Source organism: Colletotrichum spaethianum (assembly GCF_022836535.1).
Source record: "Colletotrichum spaethianum MAFF 239500 DNA, contig15, whole genome shotgun sequence".
Lineage (NCBI taxonomy): Eukaryota > Fungi > Ascomycota > Sordariomycetes > Glomerellales > Glomerellaceae > Colletotrichum > Colletotrichum spaethianum.
The window spans coordinates 343,894-357,974 of record NW_026054785.1 but is presented as its reverse complement, the minus strand read 5'-3'; the positions used below and the strand labels follow the sequence as shown (position 1 = coordinate 357,974).

Below are 14,081 nucleotides of genomic sequence, written 5' to 3'. Positions count from 1 at the left end.
CGCTAAATCTTACCCCGATTTGCTCGGCACTTTGCCTCAGCCACTTGTGTCGCTCCATGTCATACTGGTTGAGTTGCAACTAATCGCATGATCTCTCCTCGCTCCACGCCGTTGTGAGAACCAGGCGCGCTAGTTAGCTGGCCAACCCTGTTTCTTCCGCAACTCTTGCCACACCGATCTTCTCCCCATCTTTCCGACCTTTGAACCTCTCCGCCATGAGGCTGATACAGTACTAGATGGCGGCTGACTATCACAACACCCCTGACATTGACGCCCGACTTGCTTGTGCCTCGGGAGTCTGTCCTCCCTTACCGACTTAAATCTAGATCTCCATTCGGCACTTCACTCCCTTGATGCTAATAACTGGCTCAGCTGTAGTTCAGCGCAGGTCATGCAGCTAAACCATAGTCGCCCTTGAAACTGCGACGAGGAGCTTCGCCGGTGGCTTCCAGGTCGCCGATTACACCGAGAAACTAGTGTCATACGGGCTCGAATACAAAATGTCGAAGAAGGGCACGGTTTCACAACAGCCTGCTTGTCAGGCAACTCGAGCACAGGTTCATAATCGTAATCGATTGGATTCGCAAAATTTTCGAGTAAGATGGCGCGCACTTCGCTTGCCAATCTGTTTCTTGTGGCATGTCTTTCTCTCCTCGCCACTGCTGTTTCGACAAACAAGCTTGTTCCTTATCAAGAGAACGGCAAGAAGTACCAGTGCAAATGCTCGCCGGCAGATGATTGCTGGCCAAAGGCCAACGCTTGGGATAAGCTCAACAAGACCGTGGGAGGGAACCTCGTTAGGCATATCCCGCCAGCAGCCGTCTGCTACAATCAGTATCGCGGAATAGCAACATATGATGCCGCTAAATGTGCTGAGGCAACTGCAAAATGGACGGACGAGAGGTGGCAGTAAGTCCAGCAATTCGTTCAAAAGGGGGCAAAATGGATCCCGAGAACTGACCACGAACCGCTAGAATTTCTCAACCAGCATCTCAACTCTGGACATGGGGAAGCAACAACACCTGCGAACTCACCACTGATCCCACGAAAACCTGTACTCTTGGCAACTATCCTGAGTTCGTCATTATAGCCAGGACGAAGGATCATGTCAAAGCTGGTGTCAACTTTGCAAAGTCAAACAACCTGCGATTAGTCATTCGCAACACGGGCCACGACTTCGAAGGCCGAAGTGCAGGCGCCGGATCATTGGCTATCAACACACACAACTTCAAGGACATCTCCTTTGTTGACAAGTACGGAGGCCCAGGGGACTACAATGGCCCTGCAATCACCATCGGGGCTGGTGTCCAGGGCTTTGAAATCTCTGCTGCAGCGCGTGCCCGCAACCCGCCTCAGAATGTGGTCACTGGCGAGTGCGAGGTGCGTCTCAAACAAATCGCCTGCTAGGTGCTCTACTGACCAGTGCGTAGACTGTGGGAGTCGCGGGAGGCTACATCGGTGGCGGCGGCCACGGGCCCCTGAGCGGCAACTATGGTTTTGGTGCAGACCAAGCACTCTCTTTCGAGGTTCTCACTGCATCCGGCGGCTTCATCACTGCGAACTCCAAGTCCAACCCCGATCTGTACTATGCGCTCAAGGGTGGCGGCCCCGGCAACTACGCAGTTGTCTTGTCTGTTACCCTCAAGACATACCCTGACACCATTCCCGGTGCAGCACTATATCTGAACGTCAACGGCACCACAGGCGCAAACTTTGATCAGGTCACAAAAGCTGTCAACAAGCTCCACGAGCTCGGAAACTACCTGGTCGACAACGGGCTTTACGGCATCTACGAGTTATACCCAGCGGTGATTGGGGGGGCGTTGCACGTACAACCTATTATGGGTATGAACAAGACCGCCAGAGAACTGACTGCCATTGTACAGCCACTTCTGTCCTACCTCGACGCTGAAAAAATACCTTACGATTTTGGCGTCAAAGAGTACCCCGACTACTACACCCTCTTCCACGACATCTTCGAACCAGAGGCTGCAGCTCAAAACGGTTTGACGGGCGGCTGGGTTTTCACGCATGAGGACATGGCGAACAACCAACCCGCCATCGCCGCAGCAATCCAACTGGCTCTGGCCCCGGCACCGAACCAGTTCGGCATCGTCATCAGCCACTTCTTCGATCCGGGCAACAAGGTAAAGAAGGCCGAGAGCGCGACGCACCCGAGATGGAGGGGAGCTACGATGCGAACAATGGCCATCTTACCACAGGCGCTCGATGCGACCTGGGCTACGAAGCTGGCACTCAACGATCTCATGGCCAACACCATCACCGAGAAGTTCAAGCAAGCCGGACCCAATGGACTCGCCTACGTAAACGAGGTAGGCCTGCCAACATTTCATCTACTGTTGTACCGGACCAGGCTAACATTTGCAGAATTATGCCTTTATGAACAATTGGCAAGACGCCTTTTGGGGACCAATCTACCCTAAGCTCGTCGCCACCAAAAAGAAGTGGGATCCCAACAGTGTCTTCTTCTCGTGGTCCACTCCCGGAAGCGAGGAATGGAGTGTTGTTGACTACGCCAACCGACTTTGTAAAGCGAAATGATTTTGCTCTTGGAAGAACGGAAATACGATTTGGTCTTTATAGATACCACCTGTGAAAGCAAACAACAACCTCGGACCATTGAAACTTGCGATAATACAATTGTTTTTGATCGCCCGCATCCAGGCATCCCGAACCCCCCCCCCGCCGCACATTTTCATCCCTCAACACGATGCTTGGTTATCTCCTATTTTTATCAAACTACCATCATTCTTCTTACGTAGGTTCTCATTGGATCAATTAGTTGATCCAGAAAATAGGAAGCTCTCCAAAATTTCCTATTTGTCAGTTATAGACATAGCCCACAGTAGACAGCCTAAGAATGGGGCAACTCAGTCATATGCTTACATTCAGATCGGCGCTTTGATACAGAGGATGTCTACTATCGATTAATTGCCTTTATTATAATGCCCTTTCAAGTTGGGGTAACCCGAATGGGGGCGACTAGCGTTAATCTACGGTGTGCAACTTGAGGAGGACCGCCAGTGTTCCTGTTGTCTTTGCACATCACTCATTCACTCGTTCCAGACCACCGCGCTTAGCCCGTCTTCCTGGTTCACAGTTCCTGGGTTACCAACTTTAAGTGTTGCAACCAGATTTCCAAGCCTGCCGGTCGCGACGTTCCTTTCGACTATAGCGACATTGGCACTTGTCTGCCCTCCAATCGCGACCAGGTTCCCGGCTTTGTTGATGGAAAAGGTTCGTGGGAAGTACGAGAAGGCACTCGTGATCTCGACGAACGCAACCTGACCAGACGAAGGATCGATGGTGTACGTCGCGACGGAGTCCTCCTGCGAGCCGAAAGAACGATCGTACCGGTTTGCCACGTACACGAAGTTGCCCTTAACGTGGACTTCGGCTGCCTTGGATCCTGTTGGGGCAATCTTTCCAGCCGGGAATGTGGAAATGGTTTGTTTCTTTACAAGACTGAGACAGCCGTTAGTTGGGTAGGTGACCGACCAGGATGTGAGCGAATTTGACAACTCGTTGACAGTGAAAAGAAACGTCGTGTTGCCCTGAGTATAAAACGCTCCATGACGAGGTCCGTCGCCAGAGCCGGTTTTGAAAGAAGGACACTCGGTGAGTGTCCCTGTGCCGCTGATGCTGAAAACGCGGACAAGATCCGCGCCAAGATCCGCTGAAAGAAGATTACGCCCAGAAGGGTCGGTGAAGACGGAGTGTGGGTGAGGCTTATCTTGGCGAGATGGAACCGGGCCCGGCTGGGACATGCTGAACGACAACTTCTGCAAAGCTTGACCTGTCCCGCCCAGTGGGAGCGCATAAGTGGAGATCGTCGAAGCATCGCTGTTTACTAGCGTCAACATAATACCATCTTGAATCACATGTCTCTTAGACTCACTACTGTGCTAAAGCGACGAATCCCTTGCCATCCGATCCTCCATACAGCGTGCTGTGGAGCTCGCCACCAGCCGTTTGCACTTGGCCTTTCGGTGTCAGGCTACCATCAGCTGCGACCAAGAAGCTTTTCAGAAGCGGCTGGCCCCATTGGATTTCGTCGGGAATATAGACAGTCTTTGACGTAGAGTCGAGGTCGAGCCATGCTGGCATGCGGTTTCCAGAGCTGACTGATTTTGCGATAGTAAGCTGGTTTGTGGACGACAAGTTGAGAGTGTACAGTTGGCCGCTGTAATGCGAAGCGATGAGAGTGGCCCCGATGGCGCCGGGAATGGCTGCCAGGCAGATAGAAACGAAAGCAACTCTAACCATCATGCGAACCGTATATTAGCATGTAGCAGAAATCTTCCGGAAATCATCGGATGGACGTTCTATCTTCTTGACTGTTTTCTCTACTTCAATAAGCAACACCCACGAGAGGCAGTCACTACTTGTCCGAGTTTCTCGTAAAGTCTCGTGTCCGGCCATCAACACGAGACTGTCTTCTTACAGTGCCAATGCAACAACGCCATTCCTGAAAAGCATTGCCTCGTTTCATTGTAAGACAATACGGGCTAGTGCATCCTCCGAGGCACCCGATTGAGTAATATTGCGGAAGACAGTACCGAAATCGAAGGCGGATCGCGTGGTTTTCTATACAGCCGGGCCACGGCTAATTGCAGATCAGATTAACACTAAACATCCCACTCCTCGATTTTGCTTCTAATTGTAAGCCTATATTACCCTGTATGCGTTGGGGCTAAATGATGCAATCAATTCATTTCCACCAGCTGTCATCGGATAACTCATAGCAATGCTCTGTGGGTCTTGATCGCAGCTGACTGTACAAACGCTTAAAACTTGATCTAACATGAAAGAAATGATGAAGATTGCTCGACGCCAGGCTTCCTGCGATAAATTAATAGTCATGTATCTCCGGAGAAGCAAATGATCGGCAAATGTAACTTCACAAACACAGACTGCTAGAAACACGGCACATGTTTTCATGATGGCTGTTCGATGTTGACGTACGACCATAATTCGACAAGTAACTGATATACGTGGTATAGATTAATGTCTGAAATAGCCTAAAAATGTTTGCCATGTAGCTAAATAGCTTGATTTCAGGAATATGACGATCAAGGAGAGCGATTCAACCCCTATTGGTCACAACAGTCAATCTTCTTAATTAACTGAACTTGAACTCTACATTAAAGCTTCGTGCAGCCCTGATGAAATAATTGTTTGCAACTGCGAGATGTATAGCACTCCCACCAATACCTCTTCTGGTTCCCATCTCAACATCATGTTCAACAACCCAAGTTGGCAACCCGGAGGTCCAAAAGTAGCAGTCGTCGATTGACATTATCAGACCCTCGAACGACCCGGTCTAAGTTTCACCTAAAAAAGATTTAGCCTGAACAAAAACGCTATCTTAAAAATAGGACTCTAAAATCAGAACCATGCCATCCAAACCATGTTGACTCCTGAATGCCGATAAAGCATTGGGCTAGCCCAGGTCAGATTTCCGAGGCTGGACTAATTCAAAATACATGATTTTGGTTATCTGAAGCTAAGATGATCGCACGAATCGCCTTGATTGCGGTAATTCTGACTGTTTCTGCCTCTCCATTGAGTAAGAAATCCATCATTGACGACTGTCTGGCCGCAGCCAAAGTCCCATACGATGAAAAGGGTACTCTTCAGTGGGCTACTGATGCAGCTCCATTCAACGTCAGGATTCCATTTGTACCAGTGTCAGTAGCTGTTCCTCTCACGACGGAGCATATCCAAGCAACCATCCGATGTGGCCGACACAACGGCGTTAAAGTTACCCCTAAATGCGGCGGCCATAGCTACGCCAACTTTGGCTTCGGGGGTGAGGACGGACACCTGGTGCTCGAACTCGACCACATGTACAATGTCAGTCTCAACAATGCCACCGGTATTGCCACCGTGCAGGGGGGAAGCAGACTTGGTCACGTGGCGAGCGAGTTGTACAAGCAAGGTGGAAAGGCAATAAGTCACGGAACATGCCCTGGGTGAGTTGACTACCTGTAGTCTTCGCTTCTTGTCAACCACCTTACAAAAAGCAGTGTTGGTGTGGGTGGTCACGTTCTCCACGGTGGGTAAGCCCTACCACAAGTTCACGGTGTGCGGCTGGAAGCCGACTGACTGGAGAACTTTTCCAGATATGGTATGAGCTCACATACCAAGGGTCTCGCTCTGGACTGGTTGGTGGGGGCCAAGGTCGTCCTCGCTAATAGTAGTGTCATCATCGTCTCTGAAGCCGAGCACCCAGACGTCTTCTGGGCTTTGAAGGGTGCTGGCAGCTCCTTCGGCGTTGTCTCTGAATTCTATTTCAAGACATTTGATGCCCCTAAACAGGCTACGAACTTCTTAGCCACACTTCAATGGGATGCAGCGAAATCAATTGATGGTTTCAAAAAGCTGCAAGACTGGGCCGACAGCACGATGCCAAATGAGCTTAACATGCGACTATTCATCACACCACGCTTCACAAACCTGGAAGGAATGTTTTATGGTGACAAAACAGATCTACAGACTGTACTTGATCCGCTATTGGCGACAATAGGGGGACGATTGACCACATCGCAAACGACAGACTGGTTTGGTAACCTGCAGCATTTTGGTAACGGTTTGGCTCTTGATCAGAAAGACAACTACCAGAAGGTTAGCTATCTCACTTACACAATCCGTGTTGGTACACCTGCTGAGACCTGTACAGCAAGATAATTTCTACTCTTCGAGTTTATATACAGACAAGCTTCTAGACCCACAAGTCGAGTCGTTCGTCCGCTACTGGTATACCGTTGGCAAGAGTCTAAAAAGAGACTGGTATATCCAAGTAGATCTTCACGGAGGCAAGAACTCGGCAATTACTCGAATCGCTGCTAATTCGTCGGCATACGCGCACCGAAACAGACTGTTGCTGTACCAACTTTATGACCGCGTCGACGTGTCCGCAACTTATCCCAGAGACGGTTTCTCGTTTCTCCAGGACTTTACTGGGAACATTACCGCAGGTATTGAGCAGGGGACCTTGGGATGTACTTCAACTACCCAGACCCCAATATGGACCAAGATGAAGCGCAAGTGAAATATTGGGGGAGAAATCTTGCGAAATTGCAGGAGATTAAAGAGAAGATTGATCCAGAAGAAATTTTCTTTTTCCCTCAGAGTGTGAGACCAGTACGTGTATCAGCTCGGGATTGAAGCTGGTGCGCCGGAGCTTTGTTTCGTGCACTTGAACGAACACCATTCGCTGTAAACAGAGAGCAATAGAGAACTTGCAATATAGCAGAAGGGCACATTGAGGGATTAAGCGATGTATGAAATGATATGACACGAGTCAATGGTTGACTCAGTAAATATGTGTGAACCTCGCGTGTCTAAAATAGAGGATTCTGACTCGGGGATCGCCTATGACCAACGGAAATAGGAAACCGTGAGTGGACTCTCAATAGACTTGCTATTTAAGGTTGCCCGAGCGTACCCAATGGACAAGGAAGAGGCTTGTCTCTACCAGATGACAAGCGAGATCCCACCAATTCTGAAGGGTGCATTCTGGGCATGGAGCGGACATCAACCCCCATTCGCATGGAGCAACCGCCGCTTTGGAATCGACACGCAGCAAATGCTACCCACGTGCAAATTGGGTATCCATGATGGGCTGTGAACCCTGCAAGGATGGTAACATTTGGAGGGGATCCTTGTTAGTAGTTTTTGAGTTACCTGCCTATTCGGCAGAGTGGTCTTGGCAGGCGGCCCTATGATAGGAACAGTGTATATAAGACCTCTTCGAAGCTGGGAACGTGGAATAAAACGTGGTCACCTCGAGATGCCCTTGTTCTGATTTCAGTCGCTCGTAACTCGCTCAAAATGCAGCTAAAGGCTCTTTTCGCAACTATCCTCCTCACCGAAACAGTGCTGGCGCAAGGCCTGCCGATTCGAGTAGTCTCCTTCAACATTCGCTACGACGCTGGCTCTCGTGAAACAGGCGAGAAGCCATGGTGGGATCTCTTCTGCTCAATCTCAAAGAACCGGTGCCGTCAACCTCACGTCATTGACGCCATCTCCAAGGCCGCCTCCGGCGCACCGTCTGGTGCCGTCACCGTCGTTGGTCTCCAGGAAGTCCTCGATAACCAACTGAAAGACATCCAAAGCGGCCTCGGCTCCGGCTGGGCTCATATCGGTGTTGGGCGCGACGATGGCAAGAAGTCTGGAGAATACAGCCCGATTTTCTATCGCACCGACGCGCTCAAGTTGGTGTACGAGGAGACGAAGTGGCTGTCGCCCACGCCAGACCAAGTGTCTTTCGGTTGGGGCGCCGGCAGTAGACGCATCGTCACCATTGCTGTTTTCGAGCACATCGCCAGTGGGAAAAAGTTTATCCATGCCAACACACATCTGGACAATGTTAGCTCCCAAGCCCGCTCCGAGGGAATCAAGGTTGTCGTGTCGAAAATCCAAGCCGTGCAGACGACATATGGCCCTCTGGGTGTCTCGCTGACCGGCGACTTCAACTCGGACCCCAATGGCGATGCATACAAGACGCTGTCGGGATTGGGCTTTGTGGAGGAGCTGTATAATCTGGCTACACCAGACCAAAGGGCTGGTACCAACCAGCTGACGTACACTTCGTTCGATACTACCAAACAGGGTAGCCGCATCGACTTTATCTGGCTAGGACCCAAGGCTGCGAAAAAGTACTCGGTCCAGCGGTATGAGATCCTTAACAACAACGTTGATGGTATGCTCATTAGCGATCATCGTCCTGTCGTTGGAGACGTTACCCTCTTGTCGTAGGTTAACGAGAAGGAGCGAATAATTAGAAATACCAAACCATCGTGGAATGGCAGACATCCTAGCGATGGTCACTTCGTCTGAAAGCTCAACAATTCGCGCGATTACTATCTGGTCGGGCAGCGTCATGTAATTTCACATTTCACGCAACTGACTTGCTTGCGTGTAAATGTCTTCATTAGTGCTACTACCGGGGAAAACAACTTATGCAGAACCTCAATGCAACTGGTCAGCAAACTGATCAAAGTGCTCAGTAGTTGTGCTTTGAAGTCATAAGCGAGTCAGTGGCGTTGCAAGGGGGAAGTCCCGAAGCGTTGCCAGCCCCCATTTCACAGCGCTTAGAAACCTGTTGGATCACTACGCGTCATCGGTGCTTTGGCGATAGAATCATCGACTAAAGCCAAGCAGACAATGCGTTCTTTTACCATCCAATCCAAAGTGTGTTGAACATGTCCGTCAACAACTGCCCTAATCATTACAAAATTTTCTCGCCTCGCAATTTTCCTTGCATTTATATTCTGAGTCTACAGCCTTTTTCACCTCAGCGCCTCTTTCTGGTCGACGTGACCAGCCAATACTGAGAACTGCCCACAGACAGTCTCTCGTAAACATGGTTGAGTACGAATTTACTAGGGAGGAAATGAATGCCTTTCAAACCCAGCATGATGAGTTTACAGTTTGTCCAAATCTTCAGCTCTAGGAAATGCACATATCAACGTCCATGAAAGATACACTCAACTGACTTGAAGAATGATTTCAATTCCAGGGCAGTCTTCGAAAGCAAGCTGGGACAGAAGCGGAATTCGCCGTCAATAAGTTTAACAGGTTAATCTCCGAGTTCTCATGGAAGCAGGTACCTGTTGCAAATACTCAGACCGCGCTCGCCGAGGTCATCCTCGTAGCAAACGACGTCAAATGGCTTGAAATCTATAGAGAGTTTCTTGAAGCCCCCTTGAGACTCCCGAAGACGAGGCTGTCGCAAGCGCTGCTCTTTGCCGTGCACACGGCATTTCCAGGACGTCATACCGTCCACGGAAAGATTGGGAGCTGGTCAGAGCGGCGCCATTCATTGTAAGGCAGGCAGATGTGAGTACTGAGGAGTGTACCCTGTGCCCCGCCATGTCATAAAAACCAATCTGCTGAACAGCGGGCTTCTACAGGAATTCTGGAAAGATCAACCGGAAAAAGTGTATCAACTGGCGTCAAGTCTCCAAGACAAGGATGGCAACTATTCCAAGAACGGTCGCAAAAACGCAATGACTTTAGTTGCAGCTGAGCCCACAGGCAGATTGACGGAGCTGTTAACGCAGTACTACAAACTGCACGACATGGTTGAAGAGCAAGTTGAAGCTGAAAGGGCCAAGGGAAACATGTACCCGTGGAGTTAGGTGTTTGAGTGGAAATAGTTCCTTTCTATCTGACAATCTGTCTGTTGCTTGATTGCACGTAGATCTATCCTCAATGGCCTTCGACAGCTCTGCAGGCTTTTTACTATTTCTTTACCAGTTGTTGCCGGTGGCTAAGATCTTCACAAGTTTCAGCGCCTTGGTAGCTGCTATCAGTAGATGTTAGCATGTAATGTTTACCTATACTAGTACATCTAAAAATGGCATCAAACTGCATAGCGATGTCAAAACACTGCGCCCGGCTGCAACTGTCCGCATTTGGTTTGTTTACTCCATTGCTAGCGCACGCGGGAATGGTTGATCTCACAGCTTTAAACGACGACTCGCATCTAGTGACCAACTGTACATCCACTAGGGCAAGGAACACTAACCGAATTATGCGCGGGTGACAATGCCTGGGTCACCCTGCTAATTTCAGATGAGTCAGCCACAGCGGCACATGGCAAACACTAACAATCCAATCTGTTATCGTCATTGATAACAGCGCGCCTGCCGCAGTTGCAACCTCTCTTGGTCACAAGACTTGAGCTCATACCCACGACGGTCCTCCTCTTGCGTTTTGAAGGAAGGTTATATGCTCGAAAGCTTCGCTGCTAATTGTCCTTTTATGACTGTCACGGTTCTCTAACGATGTTCTCAATTAAAGCCATTGTCAGTTCTGGCCGGCTTGCGCCAATCGCCCAGAGCTTTATCTCGCGGGATGACGCATCCGAGATCCTCGGCAGCATTAGCATGGCTGCCTTTTTGTGCCTTTTGGTAAGCGGTTCTATTGCAGGGTTCAGTCCTCGCTTCGTCGGCTGATGGAACCTAGCTGCCACAGCTTGTTGCCAATTACAGATTGAAGAGCGCCGATAGCTTGTCTATGGCATTTCTCTTCATCTGGCTCTTAGGCGATGTCACCAATCTGTTGGGTGAGAAGCTTTCCCATACCCCAAGGCTTGGCATCTTGACTCTAAATTCGTTCATCTTTAACTGATACTCGTCATAACCGGTACAGGTGGACTGGCCAACCACATTGCTCCGGCAAGCATCGCGGTCACAGGCTACCTCTGCTTTTCGGACTCCACGCTCATTTGCCAATGTCTTTACTATAACTCCAAACAACAGATCAACAATTTACAACGGTCAAGTTCGACAACATCACAATCCCCCGAATGCCAGCCGCTACTTGATCCCTCGCTTTCCTCTGGAGATCCAAGTGCTTCTGGTCGCCCCAAGAAACTGGCAGCGAATCGGTCGTCGCACTTCAGGAAGACAAGGAGATCTCTGTGGAGGCCGTAAGAACTCTTCATGACTGGCGCTTCAACGTGGCTTGCATTCTAGCGGTACAGCTGCTTGGAGTTACTGGCTGGTTTATACTTCGTACGGTTGGTCTACTTGGAGGCGATAAGCCTTCCGGAAGCGTAAGCATTACAAGGACCCAAGGTATTTCGGAGTCTTTCGGCTCGGCTCTCGGGGTTGTTGGGCTATCTGTTACCTCTGGTAAGGGTATCCGGTTGTGGAGTATGCTTCGACTTACAACTAACGAATCCAGTGCTCGCATACCCCAGATCATCAAGAACTACCGAGGGAAATCCTGCGAGGGTTGGTTTAACACCCAAGGTACTGCATTCTTTGTTGCTAACTTCCTGCCAGGCCTCGCCCCCTTGTTTTTGCTCTTGTCGATAACTGGTAACTTGACATATGGGCTCAGCGTTATTGCGTACAAGCAAGACAGGGAATATCTCCTCACAAGCATGCCGTGGCTGATGGGATCGCTGGGGACGATCTTAGAGGATGGTGTCATTTTGCAGCAGATTCGCCTCTACTCGCGGCTGAATGAGCAAAGCGAGCCAACCAGTGCATGAGCGGCAATTTTGACGACGTTTGAGGTTTGGGCGGTCAATATAGTACCATCTCTATTGACTTACGTGAATAGACAGCATTGGCCGAGAGTTTATGTTCTATCTTATTCTCATACAAGTTTTCACAGCAATATGATCTCCCTATGACCCTAGAACTGCATTGCTAGAAACCAAACTTCTCGAAATGAATCAGATGACCTCTTCTACGGCCAACGTACATCGTATACGCAAGACTGGCCGAAGTAACAGCAATCACAGAAATTAGAGCGGGCCATTTGAACTGGGTAGGCCTAAAGAAAAGAATAGTTGAAAGATATGAAAGGAGCTCAAACGCGTTTTGCCAGGCTGCTTCGATGGTTGAAAATCGGCCACGACTTTCAGCTTCCACTTCCTGTAGCGCCACTTAAGTCAGTACTGGACATCTACTACTAAGTTTTGGTCTTCCTACCTCTTGGACAATGATTTGTGTGCATAAGTCGAAGCCTCGGAGACCAAGACGACTAATAATGGTGCCAACGACTAGACTTGTTGCTGAAATCAGAGGGTTCGGCATGAACACCCAAAAGACTATCAGCCCACTGATGAGCGGCAGCACTTGACAATTGCTTAACCAGAGACCCGCTCTTACTGGTCCGATCCGGCCAACAAGCCAAGGTGCTACCCATGTGGCCAACACCTCAAAGACCACACTGATAGTCCTTACAATGCCGATATATGTCGTGTTGTAGCCAGACGCAACAAGGTACGTCACCATCTGACCAGCAAAGCTGAGGACGGTGAAATAGAGCAGAGATCCTGCGAATGAGGGCAGGAATGCGCAGTGGTTGAAGTAAAACTCGAAGTCCGACACAGACCTTTTGAACACATGCCACATTTTGGACTCTAAATCAGCACACCGCAACCCAATGTCTGAGTTCGGGTCAAACTGTGGAAGCTCGGAATACGGCTTGTGTTTGCGTTCTTGCAAATCGGGCTCGTCGTTATATATCCTCGCAATGGCGTAGTATTCTACCAGAACCGACGCTATGTTCATGGCAAAATTGACAATGATGGCGACTTCTGTAGAGATTCCATCAATGAAAGCGATGATAAGAGGTGCTAGCAGTTTGCAGAGAAGATCGATCCGACGCATCTGTGCGTTCAGAGTCGCGAGAGCTTCTGTGCTATCCTTGGCAAGGACGACAACCTGGCGAGAGAAATCTGTTAAAAGATGATTTTTTACAATCTTCGGTTTGTTTCAAACCTACCCAATCTTTTTCTATTGAAACCATGTTGATAATAGAATACAGCTTCTCGGCGCAAGCCAACACAGAGAGGAGACCGAGAAGGCCCGGTCGGCCATACTCGCCAAGAGGCAGGCCTGTGCAAAGAACGTAAAACACAGCGCATGAAGCCGAGACAGCAAGTCTTTGGAAAACTGAGAAGAAGTTGGCTCAACCACCAATAAATACAGAGGCAGAAGCGGAGCTCACCTATTGATGCCCGAGCAACCTTTAGACGGTCATTGTTATCGATGTAATGCCCAACCATTGGGGCCAACACCAGACCTGAGAGGCCTCGAGTGAGTGCGTATAACGACATGGGTAACAGAGTGCCCGGAAAAATAGTCGCGAGGTACAACACAGCACCAAACTCGAACATGCGGGAATTCCATGTGGATAACAAATGCGAAAGGTAGAGTTGCCGTGTTATGCGAGGAGCCACGTGGATAACGATAGTCGAGCCATCATCATGGTCTCCTGGGTTGCCAAGGAGCGCAGTTTGCTCGTTGAGCCGATTGACCTCTTCATTACTAAGAGGTCGAGACATTGTCTTTGGCCACGAAAGCGAGAGTGAGATAGCTGATTGGTCGACGAACGGAGAGAAACTGTTATGTCAGCTGAGTAGAGCTTGGGGCCTTGAGGTAGTAGATCCGTGTCCTTTTGAGGGCGGACGATGTAGGTAATCTAGACATTTCAACCAGATTACGTTTGCAGACTTAAAACCAGACATACGGTGAATAAACACGATCTCTAGTAGCAAATGAACGTGAAGTCAACCCTGAGCCTAG

The 14,081-nt window shown here is 49.5% G+C and overlaps 6 protein-coding genes across 6 annotated transcripts; 3 read left to right on the top strand and 3 right to left on the bottom strand.

Annotated features, from left to right (window-relative positions):
• Positions 1-601: 601 nt before the first annotated feature.
• On the top strand, positions 602-2,562 carry ColSpa_06355 (FAD-linked oxidoreductase ZEB1; the record flags this gene model as incomplete). The annotated part of the gene is made up of 4 exons (XM_049272567.1): positions 602-909; positions 975-1,380; positions 1,431-2,333; positions 2,389-2,562. 4 exons carry the CDS (start codon positions 602-604, stop codon positions 2,560-2,562), a joined length of 1,791 nt encoding a protein of 596 aa, XP_049128524.1.
• A 512-nt stretch (positions 2,563-3,074) lies between these two features.
• ColSpa_06354 (putative 6-phosphogluconolactonase) lies at positions 3,075-3,788 on the bottom strand (the record flags this gene model as incomplete). Its single annotated transcript, XM_049272566.1, has 1 exon — positions 3,075-3,788. The coding sequence occupies one exon, from the start codon at positions 3,786-3,788 to the stop codon at positions 3,075-3,077; it is 714 nt and encodes a 237-aa protein (XP_049128523.1).
• A 130-nt stretch (positions 3,789-3,918) lies between these two features.
• Positions 3,919-4,287, bottom strand: ColSpa_06353 (uncharacterized protein; the record flags this gene model as incomplete). The annotated part of the gene is made up of 1 exon (XM_049272565.1): positions 3,919-4,287. The coding sequence occupies one exon, from the start codon at positions 4,285-4,287 to the stop codon at positions 3,919-3,921; it is 369 nt and encodes a 122-aa protein (XP_049128522.1).
• Positions 4,288-5,532: 1,245 nt separating this feature from the next.
• Positions 5,533-6,711, top strand: ColSpa_06352 (FAD-linked oxidoreductase sorD; the record flags this gene model as incomplete). Its single annotated transcript, XM_049272564.1, has 2 exons — positions 5,533-5,996; positions 6,147-6,711. The coding sequence occupies 2 exons, from the start codon at positions 5,533-5,535 to the stop codon at positions 6,709-6,711; spliced, it is 1,029 nt and encodes a 342-aa protein (XP_049128521.1).
• A 1,146-nt stretch (positions 6,712-7,857) lies between these two features.
• On the top strand, positions 7,858-8,784 carry ColSpa_06351 (uncharacterized protein; the record flags this gene model as incomplete). Its single annotated transcript, XM_049272563.1, has 1 exon — positions 7,858-8,784. The coding sequence occupies one exon, from the start codon at positions 7,858-7,860 to the stop codon at positions 8,782-8,784; it is 927 nt and encodes a 308-aa protein (XP_049128520.1).
• Positions 8,785-12,194: 3,410 nt separating this feature from the next.
• Positions 12,195-13,840, bottom strand: ColSpa_06350 (sorbicillinoid biosynthetic cluster transcription factor 2; the record flags this gene model as incomplete). The annotated part of the gene is made up of 4 exons (XM_049272562.1): positions 12,195-12,422; positions 12,480-13,217; positions 13,279-13,391; positions 13,504-13,840. 4 exons carry the CDS (start codon positions 13,838-13,840, stop codon positions 12,195-12,197), a joined length of 1,416 nt encoding a protein of 471 aa, XP_049128519.1.
• Between the last annotated feature and the right edge of the window lie 241 nt (positions 13,841-14,081).